The sequence below is a fragment of the Manis javanica genome, chromosome 3 (assembly GCF_040802235.1).
Source record: "Manis javanica isolate MJ-LG chromosome 3, MJ_LKY, whole genome shotgun sequence".
In the NCBI taxonomy this organism is placed as follows: domain Eukaryota; kingdom Metazoa; phylum Chordata; class Mammalia; order Pholidota; family Manidae; genus Manis; species Manis javanica.
This window is the reverse complement of record NC_133158.1, coordinates 171,643,350-171,659,140: the sequence shown is the minus strand read 5'-3', so window position 1 is coordinate 171,659,140 and position 15,791 is coordinate 171,643,350. Positions and strand designations below refer to the sequence as shown.

Below are 15,791 nucleotides of genomic sequence, written 5' to 3'. Positions count from 1 at the left end.
GTGTGCTTCTCTCTGCTTTCCTGGGCGGCTTCCATCGAGGCTGGGAATTGGCCCTCCACCCTAAAGAGGACAGCTTCAGCAGCCAGGCAGTTCATGTGCAAAGTCAAGGACCTCGGCTCAGCCCAGCCAGGCAAGCTCCTCTGCCATGCTGGCATTTCACAGAGTGAGACGTGTACTTCTTTTGAATTCCCACTAAGGAGAACCTGTGTCTCAGGGGAAGGCTGGATGGCATCTGGTCTTCTCCCATATAAACCCTACATCTGGCTGGGGCAGGTCACGGATGTGTGTGCTACCTGTCAAAGCCATTCTTAGCTAAATAATAAGTCTATGATACCATGTGACTGTAAAGTGGCCTACAACCATTATAATAGTGATAGCTAACCCTCCTAACAAAAAGAAAATTTGATTTAATTCCATTCCTGGTACATTCTCCTTTTCTGTAGTCCCTGGCAAGTGCCTGAGACACATTGCAGACCTTCAATAAATGTTGGTTACGTCTTAGCTGTGAAAGGCCATGTTAGGTCCCCAGTGGGAATAGTGCAGAGGTAAGAAGTTGTCCCTGAACACAAGGCACCTACCGTCCAGGGTGGGGTTTGCTGGGCGCTGGAGGGAGCCAGTGGATAGAAGGAGCACTCTCTTACATGGCAGACGAGAGTGCCAGCAAAGTGTTTACTGGGCATTTACCAAGTGCCAGACAGTGTTCTAAGCACTTGACAGGCCTGCAATTTAATCTTCCCTAATATGAGATAGGTATCATCATTTGATCCATTTTACAGAAGAGGAAACTGAAGCACAGAGAAGTTAGGTGACTTACCCAAGAACACAGCAAGTGGCAGAATTGGGATTCAAATCATACTTTCTGACACCAGAACCAACACTCTTAACTGTTAGGCTGACCCAGACAGATCACATGGAATGGCTTCTTTTGATTCATTTTCTGTTTTTAGAATGGGCAGGTGACATCTCTTGGAATGTGAGGTTAGGAGGCCTTTGTCTTGAGGGACGTAAAGTTATGCCAGCCTTCTGTCATGATCTCTCCAAAGCTGATTCCATGCCCTCCCTGTGGGGTAAGATTCCTCTGTGACACACACGGGGGACTTTGATCCCCAGGGAGCCCACTGCTTTCCCCTCCCGCACCATAGTGACATAATGAGGTTAGGATGAGCCTGTGAGTTCTGGAAGCTTCTATGCAGGGCACCTAGCTGTGATCTGGCAGAGCTGTTGCTCACAGCTGCAAAAACCAGAAAGCTCAAGGGGCTTGCTGAAACCCACACAGCCACTGCCCAGGAAAGGAGAGTACATTGCATCCCAGAATGCATATTTCCCTGAGCACTCACACCGGACACATGTCCTGCGAAGAACACAACTGCATCGTCACTGTCTGTACCGTGCCTCCGAAACTCTTACTGTCCCCTCACCCTACAAGGCAACATTTCTTCCAACTCCAGGTCATCACCAAGGGTTTTCTGGGGACCTGCCATGCTAATCAGCAAAGTGCGTTGCGTTTGTAGGTGTATCTCTTTCCCCTTCATTGAAGACTCTCAAATACTGCATCCTGACTTACCCACAAACATGCTGCTTTCTTCTCTCCTATCCATCCTTCACATGCAATAACATGTAAATGTAATTTAAATTTTTTAAATTTGAAAATGTTTATCATATCCCAAATGTCAACATGGTCTCCTGCCCCAGAAATACAGATGGAGTGCAGATATGGGCAGCCTGGCTCCCACACAGTGGAGCCAAGATTTCATGCTGGTTTGAAACCCTGGGGACCCACGAATTTCAGTCTCATTACCCCTCCCAGCAACTGCATGGAGCACCTAAGCACAGTCCTACCTTCCTATCCTCAGGCTCTAGAATCACACACCTGTGTGTGAGGAGCAATCTGGAGGCACTAAGTTCAAATGGAAACAGAATTAGAATTATTATAAGAACCAGAAAGCATAAATCTAAATACTTATGAGTTAAAACAATTGTCTCCAAGTAATGGACAATATCACTTGTGATAGCTGATTTGAGAAGATATGGGGCATGATATACATGATATTTAACTCATAGTGATCAAATTGATTTTTTTCTTTTACTCTTAATTTAACTGTAAAAGAAACTTTCCATTAGGTACTAGTAGGTCATTAATCTCCCCTTATACTTATTAATCTCACTTTTCAGCAAAGAGAAAGCAGGCTTTGGGACTCAGCAACTTGGCAGGCAACACTTGCTAAAATGTAAGGTTGGTTTGTTTTAATGTTATTAATTTTTAAGTTATCTTCTACCCATGGCAAGGGATACTTTTATCAGTTTCTCTGGCAGTCTAGAACTCTGCACCATGGACCAGGCATCACATGGGAGTTTTAAATGCAGAATCCTGGGCCCCACACAGGGTCCCCTGAATCAGAACCTGCATTTTCACACATCCCCCAGATGATGCTGCTGCACACTAAAATCTGAGAACTTACCCATAGTTTCCATTTTGCACACATTTATTTACAAGAAAAGGTGAATTGGTTTAAATTAAAACAGTTTGAACTATGTAAAAGTATGTCAAAAACCCATGCTGGTCTTCCAAGAATGTTTGGAAAATACTTGGGTCCAGCATTCGTCTCTCCAGACCAGCGTGCACCAGTGAACCAGTGAATACAAGCCACTCATTGTCTGGGTTGGGAGGAGGGACAGTCCATGTGGAGGACTGTGGCTGGAGCCTTGGCCAGCAGCTCTACCCCAGACCCACCCACTAAGGCTTTGGAACTTGCCCTCCATGGGGCTTGACTTCACTCATGCCCAGCTCTCACCCATAGTGTGCTGGTCACATTCCACAACTGTTCTCTGGGGGGAAATGTAAGCTACGTGTTTACGTGGCAGTCAGGTTCACAATACCACTTAATGTAACATAGAAGATTCTGTTGTTTTTCTTTAGATAGTTTGAGAAAAATATCAATTTTAAGATAAAATACTTTTGATTTTTCATTTGCCCCTATATTCAGCATGACTTGCTGTTTCTTGCAAAATCTGGCAACTATCTTTATAATTCTATCATCAACAAAAGTGTCATGAAATCAGACTACAGAAAAATGCTTGATTATTGATATCTACTAAGCAAAAAATCACTCACATCAGTGATGAATGAGGATGGCTGTGAGATGAGTTTTGGTTGATATTTTGGTTGATATTCACTCATCAATCCATGTAACTTTGTTGAGAATCAGGTAATAGATTTCAAATACTGGAAGAATATTCCCTCTACTTTTTGTGTTATTCACAATGCACCAGCTACAGACATGGCCCACTTTTTTTTTTTGAGAGGGCATCTCTCATATTTATTGATCAAATGGTTGTTAACAACAATAAAATTCTGTATAGGTGGGTCAATGCTCAATGCACAGTCATTAATCCATCTCAAGCCTAGTTCTCTTCAGTCTCCAATCTTCTGAAGCATAACGAACAAGTTCTTACATGGTGAACGAATTCTTACATAGTGAATAAGTTCTTACATGGTGAACAGTACAAGGGCAGTCATCACAGAAACTTTCGGTTTTGATCACGCATTATGAACTATAAACAATCAGGTCAAATATGAATATTCGTTTGATTTTTATACTTGATTTATATGTGAATCCCACATTTCTACCTTTATTATTATTATTATTTATATTTTTAATAAACTGCTGAAGTGGTAGGTAGATGCAAGATAAAGGTAGAAAACATAGTTTAGTGTTGTAAGAGAGCAATCGTAGATGATCAGGTGTGTGCCTGTAGACTATGTGCTAATCCGAGCTAGACAAGGGCAATAAAACATCCATGGATGCAGAAGCTTTCTGTCAGCACTGCGGGGGGTGAGGTTCAAAGCTTCACCACTGTTGTTCCCCAATTTCTCACCTGATGGCCCCCCTGCGACTGTGCCTGTCTTAGGTTGTTCCTCCCTTGAGGAATCTTACCCGTCTCTGGCTAACCAGTCATCTTCCGGGGCCATACAGGGAAATGTAAAGTTGGTGAGAGAGAAGCCATATTGATTGAAAAGGTTAGCTTTTTACTTCTTTGCAGATTTATGCCCTGTGGCTTCTATGCCCAGCACTCAGACATGACCGACTTTTAAGTTTAATCTGCATGATGAACGTTTTCTGCATGCCGTTCTTAGGTCTGCACAGCAAACAAAACAGTAATTCAACCCCTGACTTGAAATGCTTGCCCATCTCGATGGTGTAAATATGCTTACCAGGGCTGATTTCAGACTCGTAACTTGGTGTAAATGAGTACAGAGTTGGGAAGAGATGTTCAGAAACTGTGTTCTTCTCACCACATGGGTACCACCGATGTAAACAACTTCCATAGCATAGAGAATGATAAAGTGTAAGTGATTAGTGAGTGATGTGTTTTGAGTACTTATTACCATTTTTTAATATAACTTCTTTAATGATAAGTTGATACAGTTTAATGGTTAATGATAGCTGTGTTTAACAACCAGCTTACAGAATTCCTGAACATTGAGCACTGTGAGCTGTTTGAAGCCAGCTCCAGCTCTGGGCTGCTCTGGCCACTCTGTAGTGTTGCACTTCCTGACCCCATTCATTTGCCAGAGCACCCCCTGTCCTGCCTCCCACCCAGCCACCCAGCCCATCTGGCCAGGCCCCAACCCCAAAGACAGGAAGAAAAATGGGGCTACTTATTATAGGAGTACTTGGCAGACAAGTATGTTTTAGAGTGATCCACCTTCACTTTGGGGAAGACAAGTCGGATTGCAGGTGTCCTGGGCTGGTAGATGTGCGGAGACAATGACATTGAACACTGGTTAAGGGCAGAGCTCTGGGATCTGCTGCTACACTTCCATCCCAGCTCCATTCCTCATAGGCCATAAGATGTCGTGGAAATAACTCAATCTCTCTGTGCCCCCATTTCCTCATGTAAAATGGGAATAATAATGATATTTGCCTTAGTGGAATTGTAAAGATTAAATGAGATAATGGACTTAAAGCTGTTGCAGTGGGCTTGACACAGAGCAAGTGCTTAACCCATATTAGTTATCAATATTATTCAGTTCATAGTGGCTTTTACAAACTCGTTTATTGACTAATACTCCTTTTTATGTACAGAAAATATATACATCCAATATTTGCATGCTTTTAAGGTTCTGAAAGCTTCCATATGCACGACCTGATGGAAACCTCCTAGTGGCCCCAGGAGGGAGTCATCGTATGACTATCATTCTCCACTCATTGTCATCCTCATTCCTTGGGCAAAGGTGAATGGTGACCCAGGGCCACACAACCATGGGCTGGCCAGTCAGAGCTGGGCCACAGCTTCTGTTCTCCTTCAGCTGGTCCCAGGCCTTTAATGGGCACTTTTGCTGAGCTCTTTACAGCCCCCGAACAGCATGAACTGGAAGAACTATTACTTAGTTATGAACTTCTTGATCTGCAGTTTCTTAGCCAATTAGATTGGACTGTTTTTGCATAATTCTTTAAGTATTCACGTTTAGTAAAACTGGTCAATCCAGAAAGCCAGTAACCTAGGAGAGAAAGATTTTTGTCCCTACATCACTGGCTTGGAGACATCTTATCATTCTGGATTGAAGATAAATGAGGGTGATCTCTCATTTTCTCCCTTTTCCCCATCAAAGAGAAGGAGTAACAGTGACCTGCTCCCTTGAATGTACAGAGAGGAATCAGACTATGTGCAGCCTCCTCAGGGAGAAGTTTCAAAACACAGACCTTCCCGGGGTGTGCACATATGTGGCCAGGCTGGTTTTTATAAGGAAACAGGAACTCTCAGATCAAGTTGGATAACTCCTGGTTGGAAGGAGGTGTAGGGCAACTGGGACTGTCTTACGGTGCTGCAAAGCAGTTCCAAGCTCCCTTACGGACAGTCTGACACCATCCATCCACGTTACAGACACCTCCCCTTGGGACTCAGCAGTTCCACTGAGGGAATTTACCTCTCAGGGATGCTCCCATGTGTGGAAAATGAGAGTTTAAGATTATTCTTTGCACCATTGTTTGTAAAAGGCAAAAACTGGAAACAATCTAAGTGTCCATCAGGGGGAACTTCAAATTATTAGCAACCTCAAAACAAAATATTACTATGCAGCCATTAAAAAGACTGTAAATTTATCTATTTGTACTGATAAAAAATAATTTCTAAGATATGTTAAGTACCAAAGCAAGGGGAGGTGCCTGTCCATATCTATTTATAAATATATAAAGTATTTCTAGAAGGGAATAGCATTGAAAACAGGAGAACTGGACATTCAGAGCATGGGGAAAAGAACTTTGTGCTACACATCCTTTAGAAAAATCTTTCGAATTTTATTGTTTACATGCATTACATGTTCAAACTAAATAAGTGTTTGTATACAAGTCGGTGCAGGTGCCTATAGAAAAAGAGGGATTTAAAAATCTGATGGCTGTTTGCTCTGTGTCAGAGGCAGTGGAGTAGTCATTGGGAGGTGTGAGAGGGAAGGCGGGGCCCGGGCTCTCCGTGTATCCCTGCTCACACAGAGGCTGGACTCCCCACGCCAGCAGGTGGAGTTGGCCTGCGTGGCGCAGACCCAGGAAGAGAAGCTGGCTGCGGCCGTCAGGACGGAGTTACACAACACTTCGTGCCAAGTGCAGAGCCTCCAGGCCGAGACGGAATCCCTGCGGGCCCTGGTGAGTGGGCCAGGAAGAGCCCTGGCATTTCTTGTGTCATTTTGACTGTCAACTGTTGAACTGCAGTCATGCGGCTGACAGTTTGCAAGAGCTCCCCATCTCACAGTCCCGAGGCCTGAGAGGATCATCAGACACTGAACGACACGTGGGGTAGGCACCGTTCGTGTTCTGCAAAATACCCTTCACAAGGCTGCGCTGTGAGTCTTAGTTTCGCCCAGCCCAGCCCTCAACCAATGACTGACTGACAGGGGGTGTTGAAAGCCCAGCCCACTTGCTTCAAAGTGGAACAGGCTCCAAGGTGTAATTCACAATCCTGAGCTCTTCATGGGCTGCAGCTGTATCCAGGCTCCAACTGAGACAACGTCCTGGCCCAGCGCCTTCCCCTGCCCTATGCTTTCCTCAACACCCCTCTTCCCGAAAGCAACCCCTCAATTATTTACATGTACCAGGATCCCTGTCTCCAGCTCTGATTCTGGGGAACCCACAAAGACACTGAGTAAGCTCCTCTGACTCACTGTGGTTTGGGGAGCAGATCTCTTGCACTAATTATTATTGTTCATCAAAGTAATTATTAAGAATACAGCAATCCGCCCTCTGGTCCCTGGGATGTACTGAAGTTCTGTTTGGGTGTGAAACACAGTTCTCCCAGATGCACTCTCTAGGAGCCTTTGTGTACTGATTCAAACCGCATGCGTGTGGTACACACCGAGTGCATGAAGAAGGTGGTTCACCCCATCCTTGTATGGCTGAGGGGCTCTGGACTCCACTGCACCCTGAGAAGTCCCTCTCCCATCAGCTTCAAGCCTTGGGGCTGTTCAGACACCATTGCTGGCGCCCCTTTAACCCCCTCTCCACATTCATCCTCATCTCAATTTTGCCACTCAGATCAGTTCCATCACCAAACCGCCAGCACTCCCACCCCCTGAACCCCCAACCTGCCACCATGTTAGCTCAAGTATTCGATCCAGCTGGTTTTTCAGTGCCTGTGTCCAGGGTCTTCCCACCACCCTGCAGTTCCTTCCAGTGTTCTCAGTTCACCTGGGTGCACTGTCCTCTGGCCAACAGGGTCACGTGATACCTGGTCAGCTCTGGGAAGAGGGTCAGTCTTGCCCTGACGTGACACAACATGACACGCACCTCTTTGCTCCGTGTTTCTCCCACTCACTGTGACGGGATCTGGGTCAGTGCAAGGGGATGGAGAAAAGGAACTGAAGGGAGAAAAGTGAGGAAGCTGCAGCCGGAAGTCATGCTCCTTTACTCAGAAAATTGAAAAGGATTCCATTATTTATTCAGAGTTATACAAATTTTATACTCATCAATATAACCCTTGATCCTGATCCTAGGGAGGCTGCCTTTTGCCCAACTTGTTTTAGGCACGGTAGGGGCTGCCATTTCTCCCCATAACTCCTCGTAGCTGCCAAAATTGCCACTCTGCCAGTAATAGAAAGTTCCAGGCAAAACGTTGGGGTCATATCCTCAAGGCCCCTTCATCCAAAACAACTCTGGATAAATCGCATCTAGGTGGTGGGTGGCCCATCACTCAGCACATGTTCTACACACGTGTTGAGGGCCCACTATGTGCTAAGCTTTCCCTTGGGCAGGCCCTGGGGGTGCAAAAGGGAATTGGATGGTTCCTGTCTTCTAAAAGCTCATAACCCGGTTGGTAAAAGAAAACCTGGGCACATATGACTGAACACAGCAGAGGGTACTGTTCCCCAGCGCAGCTGCTCCCAGCTGTCTCCATTCCCGGCAAGGACACAGCCCACCCTTACCTCTGTCCCTCAGCCAATGCTGTCCCCTGCGCATCCTGCAGGTAAGTTGAAGGTCCCCAACATGAGGTCTCTGGATTCTGTTTCTCACTTCAAAATATCTGTGAAGCTTTACCCACCCTCGCCTCCCTCCAGGTGGCTGCACCTGTTCCCTGTGGACCACCTGGGGCCCGCCTCTATCTGCTGTCCTCTCCCCTCTGCATTCTCAGTGCCCCTCCCCTCTGGGATCTCCTGGAGGTTAAACAGAATGTCTTCCTTTGCTGGCTTTTCCAGAACCACCCAGCTTGAGCTTCATTTCTTGCCCAGAACTCATCCTTTCCTCCCTGCCCTGTGCCCTTGAGTGTGTTCTTCCAGTGGCTGGAGGGAGATCCTCCCAACCCCAGCCCCTCTACCTGCTCCTCCCCTCACACACTTGGCACAGTTGAAGTTGAGGTGGGAGACACAGAAGAGCTGCCCCAGAGCCTAGACCTAGATGCTCACCGCACATCGGGGGTGATCCCGCCCACCTGCCCTGTGGTGTGCATGGTTGTATCAGCTCATCCACTGAAGCCCATTAACTCATTGAGGGCAAGGACCATGTCTAATTAGTTTCATGTCACCAAAGCACTTGGTACAGTGCCCAAAACACGATTTCTTCAAAGTGATAGTAAGAGCATGACTACATGTGTTCTCTTACTGGACCCTTGAAGAAACACTGAGTAGGAGGCTGACTGTGACAGCCATCCCACTCTGCAGAAAACTGTGGGTCTGAACACAGGTGGTGTAGGAGAGCCAAGCCCCAGGGGCTCTGCCCCCCACTAGCCTGCGGCGGCCCCCGGGAGCAGGGCTGGCAGGCGGCCTCTGGCACCTTGAATCCCGGCTCTTCCACTCGCTAGCGGTGTGACCTCTCTAAGACTCAGTTTCCTCACTTACCAAGTGAGGATCTATTCTTGTTATCACATCGATCTGCTGTGTTGTGGCTTCAGGCACAGTAATTCATTCACTTATTCTGTGATTTAGGCAGAGTTCACAGAGGTAGCTCTTCCCTGCTCCACGTGGCATCTGCTGGGGCTGGAGCACCCAAGAACAGCTTCTTCAGCTCACATGTCTGCTGCCTCAGCTGCGCATCTCTTTTTCTCTCTCCATGGATCTACCTTAGACTTCCTCATATCCTGGCAGACTTATGTAGCTGGACGTCTGACATGGCATCTGGCTTCCCTCAGAGCGTGAGCACAGAAGCTACCAGGCCTCTCCTCACCTGAGCTCAAAGTCCCTGAACATCGCTTTCTGTTGGTCAAAGCCGTGGCAGCCAGCCCAGGTTCCACGGGCAGGGAAATAAACTCCACGCTTCGATGAGGCAGTGGCAGGGTCACACGGAGAAAGCACGTGGGAAGGGAATGACTGGTGCAGCTGCCTTCAGAAATGAGATCTGCCACTGGCCCAAAGTAGAATTCCCCTCATAAAGTCATGGGGTGACTAATTAACTTGCGTCAAGCCATTAGTACAGTGCCTGGCACAGAGAGTGCACTCACTAAAGGGTATTTATTATTAATTATCACTATAAAATTATTATTATAACCACTAGTATAGTAAACACACATTGGCATTATCTGCTCCCCTCACTTATACCCCATGGTGCTAACTACTGGAACAAATGGGAGAAGAACTCTCACCCCAGCCAGAAGGCAGGAGCAGCGACATGCTGGTTGTGCTTGGAACCTGGGGCTGGCTGCCTGTCCCGTGCTGGCTCTGCTGGATCAGAGCTGTGGTCACTGTTCTGTTCACAGGGCCTTGCAGCCAACGTTAAGAGCACAGCCTGAGCCAGCATCAGCAGCACACCCTCCTACCGCTTTCCAATACGGCGGAGCTCATCCCGCCCTCCATATCACTGTCAGTCAGAACAACCCGAGCTCACACAAGGCCCCACAGGTTACGTGAGCCTCAGACAGCCACGCTGGCCATGCTTTCAGCCCCTTTGTCAACAAGGCACCGTTTATATTGGCAGCCAGGCACCGGCAATGATGCTTGAGGCCTACTGAGCTCTGTGTCCAATCAACTCAAGTCAGGAATGGAATTCAAGGCCAGAAATCACAGAAAGTCACTATTTTACTTTTAGAGGACTCAGCAATTCAAGGAAGTCATTTCCAGTCTCTAGAGACTGGGGAGTACGTGGCTTCTGTGATCTCAGTCTGCCTGCTGGTGCTGGGTCACTGAGGCGGCTAGGCCAGGATACCCACAGGCACTGAGGCTCAGGCACTGGTGTGAGAACAGGATGTCAGACATACGGGGGGAAGCTGGACGTGCGTTCTGGAGGACAGATGGAAGAAACCCAGGATCTCTGACAGGGGTTCTCTTGAACCCAGTCCCTGGGCAGTAGGTCCAAGTCACGAGAGAAAAACCCAGGCCACATGGAGAAGTCACCTTTGAGCATGGAGCAAAAACCACAGACAGAAAATCCAAGTGTGATTCTGTGCAGGGTTTTTCCACATCACAGGTGTTACAGGTCCAGTGTCAACAACCACCACTCACAGACCAGAAAATGTCCTGATAAAGGGGCAAAAGTCAGAGAGATTGGAATGAAAGATTCCCCAAATCCAGGTGGCCATCTCTGCACCCGCCCTGCCATTGAGGGGCTTCCTGATCTCACCAGCAGAACAATAAGCTCAGACCAGATACTGATCTAGTTTTTTTCCCACTGATCACACTTTGCCACCTGTAAATGTACCTGGGATGGGAATTTGGCTCAACATCCTCATATCCTATGGAACTAAGAAACTTTAAATAAGATAACATGGTGGCCCTTGCTTACCAGCAGCCATGATTCAAGACACCATCATGACCAAGAATCTTCCATTTCAACCACAGTGGCCAAAAGGGTGTGAAAAATCTGCTCCTGGGGGACAGGGTACAAAAGCTTGATTCATCAAGATTTGACTCAATCCAATTTAGGAAGATACATACTTGTTTCTTATGTGTTATATAAGAAGGAAATTTGTTTGTGTGTTTTTAAAAAAGCCAGATGCTGAATTATATGTGTACCATAATTACAACTATTAAAAACTACTAAAGACAGATGCACACGGATTTTTAAAGGTGTTTATTAGTCAACCGTACAGTTTGCAGGGCTTGGTATATGAGAAGGTGACTTTCCAGATTAACGGGAAGACAGACAGGTAGGCAATAAGTGTAACCATAACTCAAGTGCTGTCATCCTGGGCAATACACTCACACAGGAGCACCCACTCTGTGCCAGGCCCTGTCACTGGGTTTCCTGCTCTCAGAGCTCACCATCTGGTAAGGGAGACGTGCCTCCAAGAAGCTCAGCCCACAAGCCTAAGTTCAAAGGCATGCATGTGCTTGGGCAGCCATGGAAACCCAGAGGGGCCCCTATCCCAGCCTGGTGGCAGCAGGGGCAAGAGAGTATCAAGGAAGGCTTCACAGGGGAGGTGGCCCTTGAGCTTGGTTTTAGGGATGAGTAGGAGTGAGCCAGGTGAGGAGGAGGAGATGTGCTTGCAGATTTGGCCTCAGGCAGAGCACAGCAGCTGCTGTGTGGCAATGCAGGAGGAGGAGGAACTGGAGGCTGTGGCGGTGGGGGGGGGAGCGAAGAGGCTACTGAGGGGAGCCTGGGTGAGAGGAGCAAAGCATTGAGCCTGGGCCTTGGTGGCTGGAGAAGATGACACGTATGTGCTCTTCAGATTCTACAAGAAGCAGGACTCAATAAGGATTGGACTTGGAAGGGAAGGAAGGTCGGGGCATGTCTTTCCCAGCTTCTAGTTCATGTGTGTTCACCAGTTGAGGCAGAGGAGAGGAGGCACCCAGGGGTTCAGAAGAAAGCCCATGGCGCCATCTGGGACATCTTCATTTGAGGGACCCATGGATCGCAAACAACTCCAGGAAAAAGCTGAGTCCCGAATCTGGGCTCAGGGAGAGGTCTGCGTTGGGAGAGTCACTGCGGGAGTCGTGGGCAGAGAAGACTGGCATCACCATGTGCGAGAGACCAACTAACGCAGGCCCCGGAGCACAGCGCAGAGAGAAACAGGCTCAGGATGGGGCTGGGGAGCCCACAGTGACAGGCAGCAAGAGGAAGAGGAACTAGCCCAGATGTGCCACTAAACCGTGGAAGAAAGAATGCAGGGTCTATGAAGGCCAGAGACGTCCGTTCTAACTGCGGCCGAGGGGTGCCGCAGCAGGGGCGTCCTCGCCCCGAGATGGAGGGGGGGTCCACGGTGGCGTGAGGGAGGGCCCGGGGGGTGAGAGATCCCGAGCAGAAGGCCCAGCGGCAGTTCGGAGAGCAAGACTGGAAAAACAGCCGCGCACGGCCTGCTTGTGTGTGTGTGCGCGCGCGTGAATCTCGCCCTCCCGCGTCTCCCCTCGTTCTGCCCGCCCCTTTCCCGTTCGCCCTTATCATACCCCATCTGTCTCCCCCTCCGTCCTTCCCGCCTCTCCTCCCCCGCACCCCCCGCCCGCGCCGCCCCGCCGATCAGGAGGGGCAGTTAGACCAAGCAAGAGCCCGGCCTCCCGAGGAGGTTTCCCTGTCCTCTCGGAGCTCCGGAACCCTGGCAATATCACTGCCCGGAGACCTGCACAGACCCGCGGGCCCCTCCCGCTGCCCCGCGCGCCTCCTCCTCCCAGGGCCCTGCCTGTGCGCCTCAGGGTTGGACCACGTTCCCTCTCTTGCAGAAACGAGGCCTGGAGAATACCTTGCACGACGCCCAGCACTGGCACGACGTGGAGCTCCAGAACCTGGGCGCGGTGGTCGGCAGGCTGCAGGCGGAGCTGCGCGACGCGCTCGCCGAGGCCGAGCTGGGGCAGCAGGTGCACGAGCGTCTGCTGGCGCTCAAGTGCCAGCTGCAGAGCGACGTGGCGGCCTGCCACGCCTTGCTGGACCGGGAGGAGAGCGGGTACGGCTCTTTGCTCCTTAATTATAAAAGGAGTACATATTCATGGGTTTAAAAATTTTTGAATTTCAAACACTGTAGAAATAATGAAGGTAAGAAGGAAAAATCACCCCCAACCTCCCCAGCAGACATGTACACCTCAACTCCCACAGCATGGCTGTGTCCTTCCAGGGTTCCTCTATTCCTATATACATTTATGTATTTCTGTATGCATATAAACACATGCTATACACACATGTATGCATACATATATGGGTGTGTGTGTATATATGTACAGGTGTACACATATGCCCACATAGACATACATGCATGTGTTCACACATACTGAGCACATATGCAGTATCCTTTCAGCTGCAGGTAACAGACCCTAATTAAATGGCACAATGAACAAATGCTCCTGAACTTTTAATGTGTGGTCAAGATACCCAAAACCTGAGTATTTTTTTAAAATGCAGATTGTGCTTCAGAAGGTCTGGGGTGGGGCCTGGGACTCCTCATTTCTTACAAAACTCTCAGGTGATGACTAAACTGCTAGCCCACAGGCCACTCTTTGAGCATTAAGCACATGAGCATGTTTATTTAAGAGTTCCAGACATAAGGTGGTCTAGGCAGCTCAGTAATTTCATTAAGGTCCCAAGCCCTGTTCATCTTTCTGACATACCATCCCTGATATATTGGCTTTGTGTCTTCATCTTTGTCACCCTGGCTGGCAAATGCCTGTCACTGCTGCAGACGCCATTCCCTCGTTCATGTTGAGAGGAAGGGGAGGGACTGGGAGGGGGGCAGAAGAAGGCTTTTCCTGTGTGGCCCTCGTCTTTTATCAGTTTAGGAAAAACATTTTGTACAGGCCTCCAGTGGCCTCTCCCTTATGTCTGCGTGACCAGAACCTGCTCGCATGACCATGCTTACCTGCAGGGGAAGCTGGGAATGTAACTATTTAGCTTTTTAGCCTCTATACTGGAGGATGTGAATGCCAGTGTACATCCACATGTATATGTATGTATGTGTGTATATGTACATATATGTATATACATGCCCACACACATATATATGTATATATTTAGTCTTTTTTTAATGGGTAAAGATTCCAGGAGCATATGCCTAAGCCTGGGGGCTTAGCTTCCTTCCCAGCTCTTTAAGTAAATCCAAATCTTTATTTTATCGCAATTTTATATCTCCATATTCCCATCCAGGTTCCTATGTGTGGCATACATTGCCTAAGGAACGGAGTATCAGCTCTAAGAAACAACCTAAAGATAATACAGTCCAACCCCTTATGATCCCAGAGCAAATACAAGGTCTCAGAGCAGAAAAGGATTTTCCCATGACCACATGGGAGGTGGAGACAGAGCCCGGCAACAGGAGGAAGAGCAACCAGCCCAGATGTGCTACTGACCCGGGAAGGAAAGAACGCAGAGTTCTCCCGGCTCTCGCCAATGCGCCACGTAATGTCTCTTTCCTCAGAAGGCAAGACAGCTGTGCGGAGGCAACCTAACCCTCCCTCCATCCAAATGGAAAATATGTCATCCAGCTCTTTCCAACTGCCTTTTTATTGAATTGATTTCTGTTGATTATAAAAGCTAGATGTTCCTAAGAAAGCTGGTTTTTTAGATACCTATGAACATCTGAATAAATACCCAAAATTGTTTTGAACAAATACAAAAAGTACTGTTAGGCTGAATTTTCTTCAAGAACATAAGAACTCCATTTAGTGAGTGTCTACTATGTGCCAACACAGTCTTAAGCTCCTTTTACCTTCATTTCTACCCCAAATCCTGCTAGGACTACATCATTTTCCCCATTTTACAGACAGGAAATAAAACCTTAGAAAGCTGAAGTCATTTGCCCATGGTCACTAATAACAAATTGAGCAGAAGTCTGAAACCCAAACTGTCTTGTTGCACAGGCCAATTATTTCCATGAGACACCTGCCTTTCTATAGTCCTACTGTGATAGCCTTACTAATTCTCATCATCCAGGTCTTCTGTTGCTCATATATAGTGTTTGTTGTTTCAGCTAATGAAGAAACTTCCTCTTTTCATGAAGAAACTGCTGCCTTCCTCACCAATTGACCGATGAAGTTCCTTGACAAGCTCCCACGTCTCTCCATCCATGTCCCCCCACTCCTCACCCCACTCCAGCTGGCTTCCCTGGTTGATTAAGTTTGAGCTGAAAACCTTCCTGGAAGTGGGGAGGGTCTTTCTGCCTTCATTTAAGTAGTCTGTAGCTTAAGCAACCTCCCTTGCCCCTCTTCAAATAAATGCTTTGTGCACTGCTTCCACTCTGCCCACCTTGTTCACCTTTCAGGTGGAGATGGGTGTCACTTTACCTGCCCGGCCTGTGCTCATGGTGCCATTCACAAAGGCTCTGGAAGGGTCCTTGAGCAAGGTCCTGCCTGCCTCATCATCCACGGGCCAGCTGCTCTCAGGCTTACCGGTGGAAGTGTGCTGTTTGGTCAAGAGTTGTGCTCATAGCCTGCAAGACTGCCACAATTTGGGACAAAA

At 48.0% G+C, this 15,791-nt stretch overlaps 1 protein-coding gene across 1 annotated transcript in view; it reads left to right on the top strand.

Annotated features, from left to right (window-relative positions):
* The window catches only part of LOC140848510 (phakinin-like), a 63,662-nt gene extending 48,098 nt beyond the window's left edge, over window positions 1-15,564 (top strand). The window contains exons 5-7 of the mRNA XM_073232407.1: window positions 6,492-6,641; window positions 13,070-13,290; window positions 14,481-15,564. Coding sequence (XP_073088508.1) covers window positions 6,492-6,641; window positions 13,070-13,290; window positions 14,481-14,508 — 399 coding nt within the window. The 3' untranslated portion in view covers window positions 14,509-15,564. The remainder of the gene's footprint in view (window positions 1-6,491; window positions 6,642-13,069; window positions 13,291-14,480) is intronic.
* The last annotated feature ends 227 nt before the right edge of the window (window positions 15,565-15,791 follow it).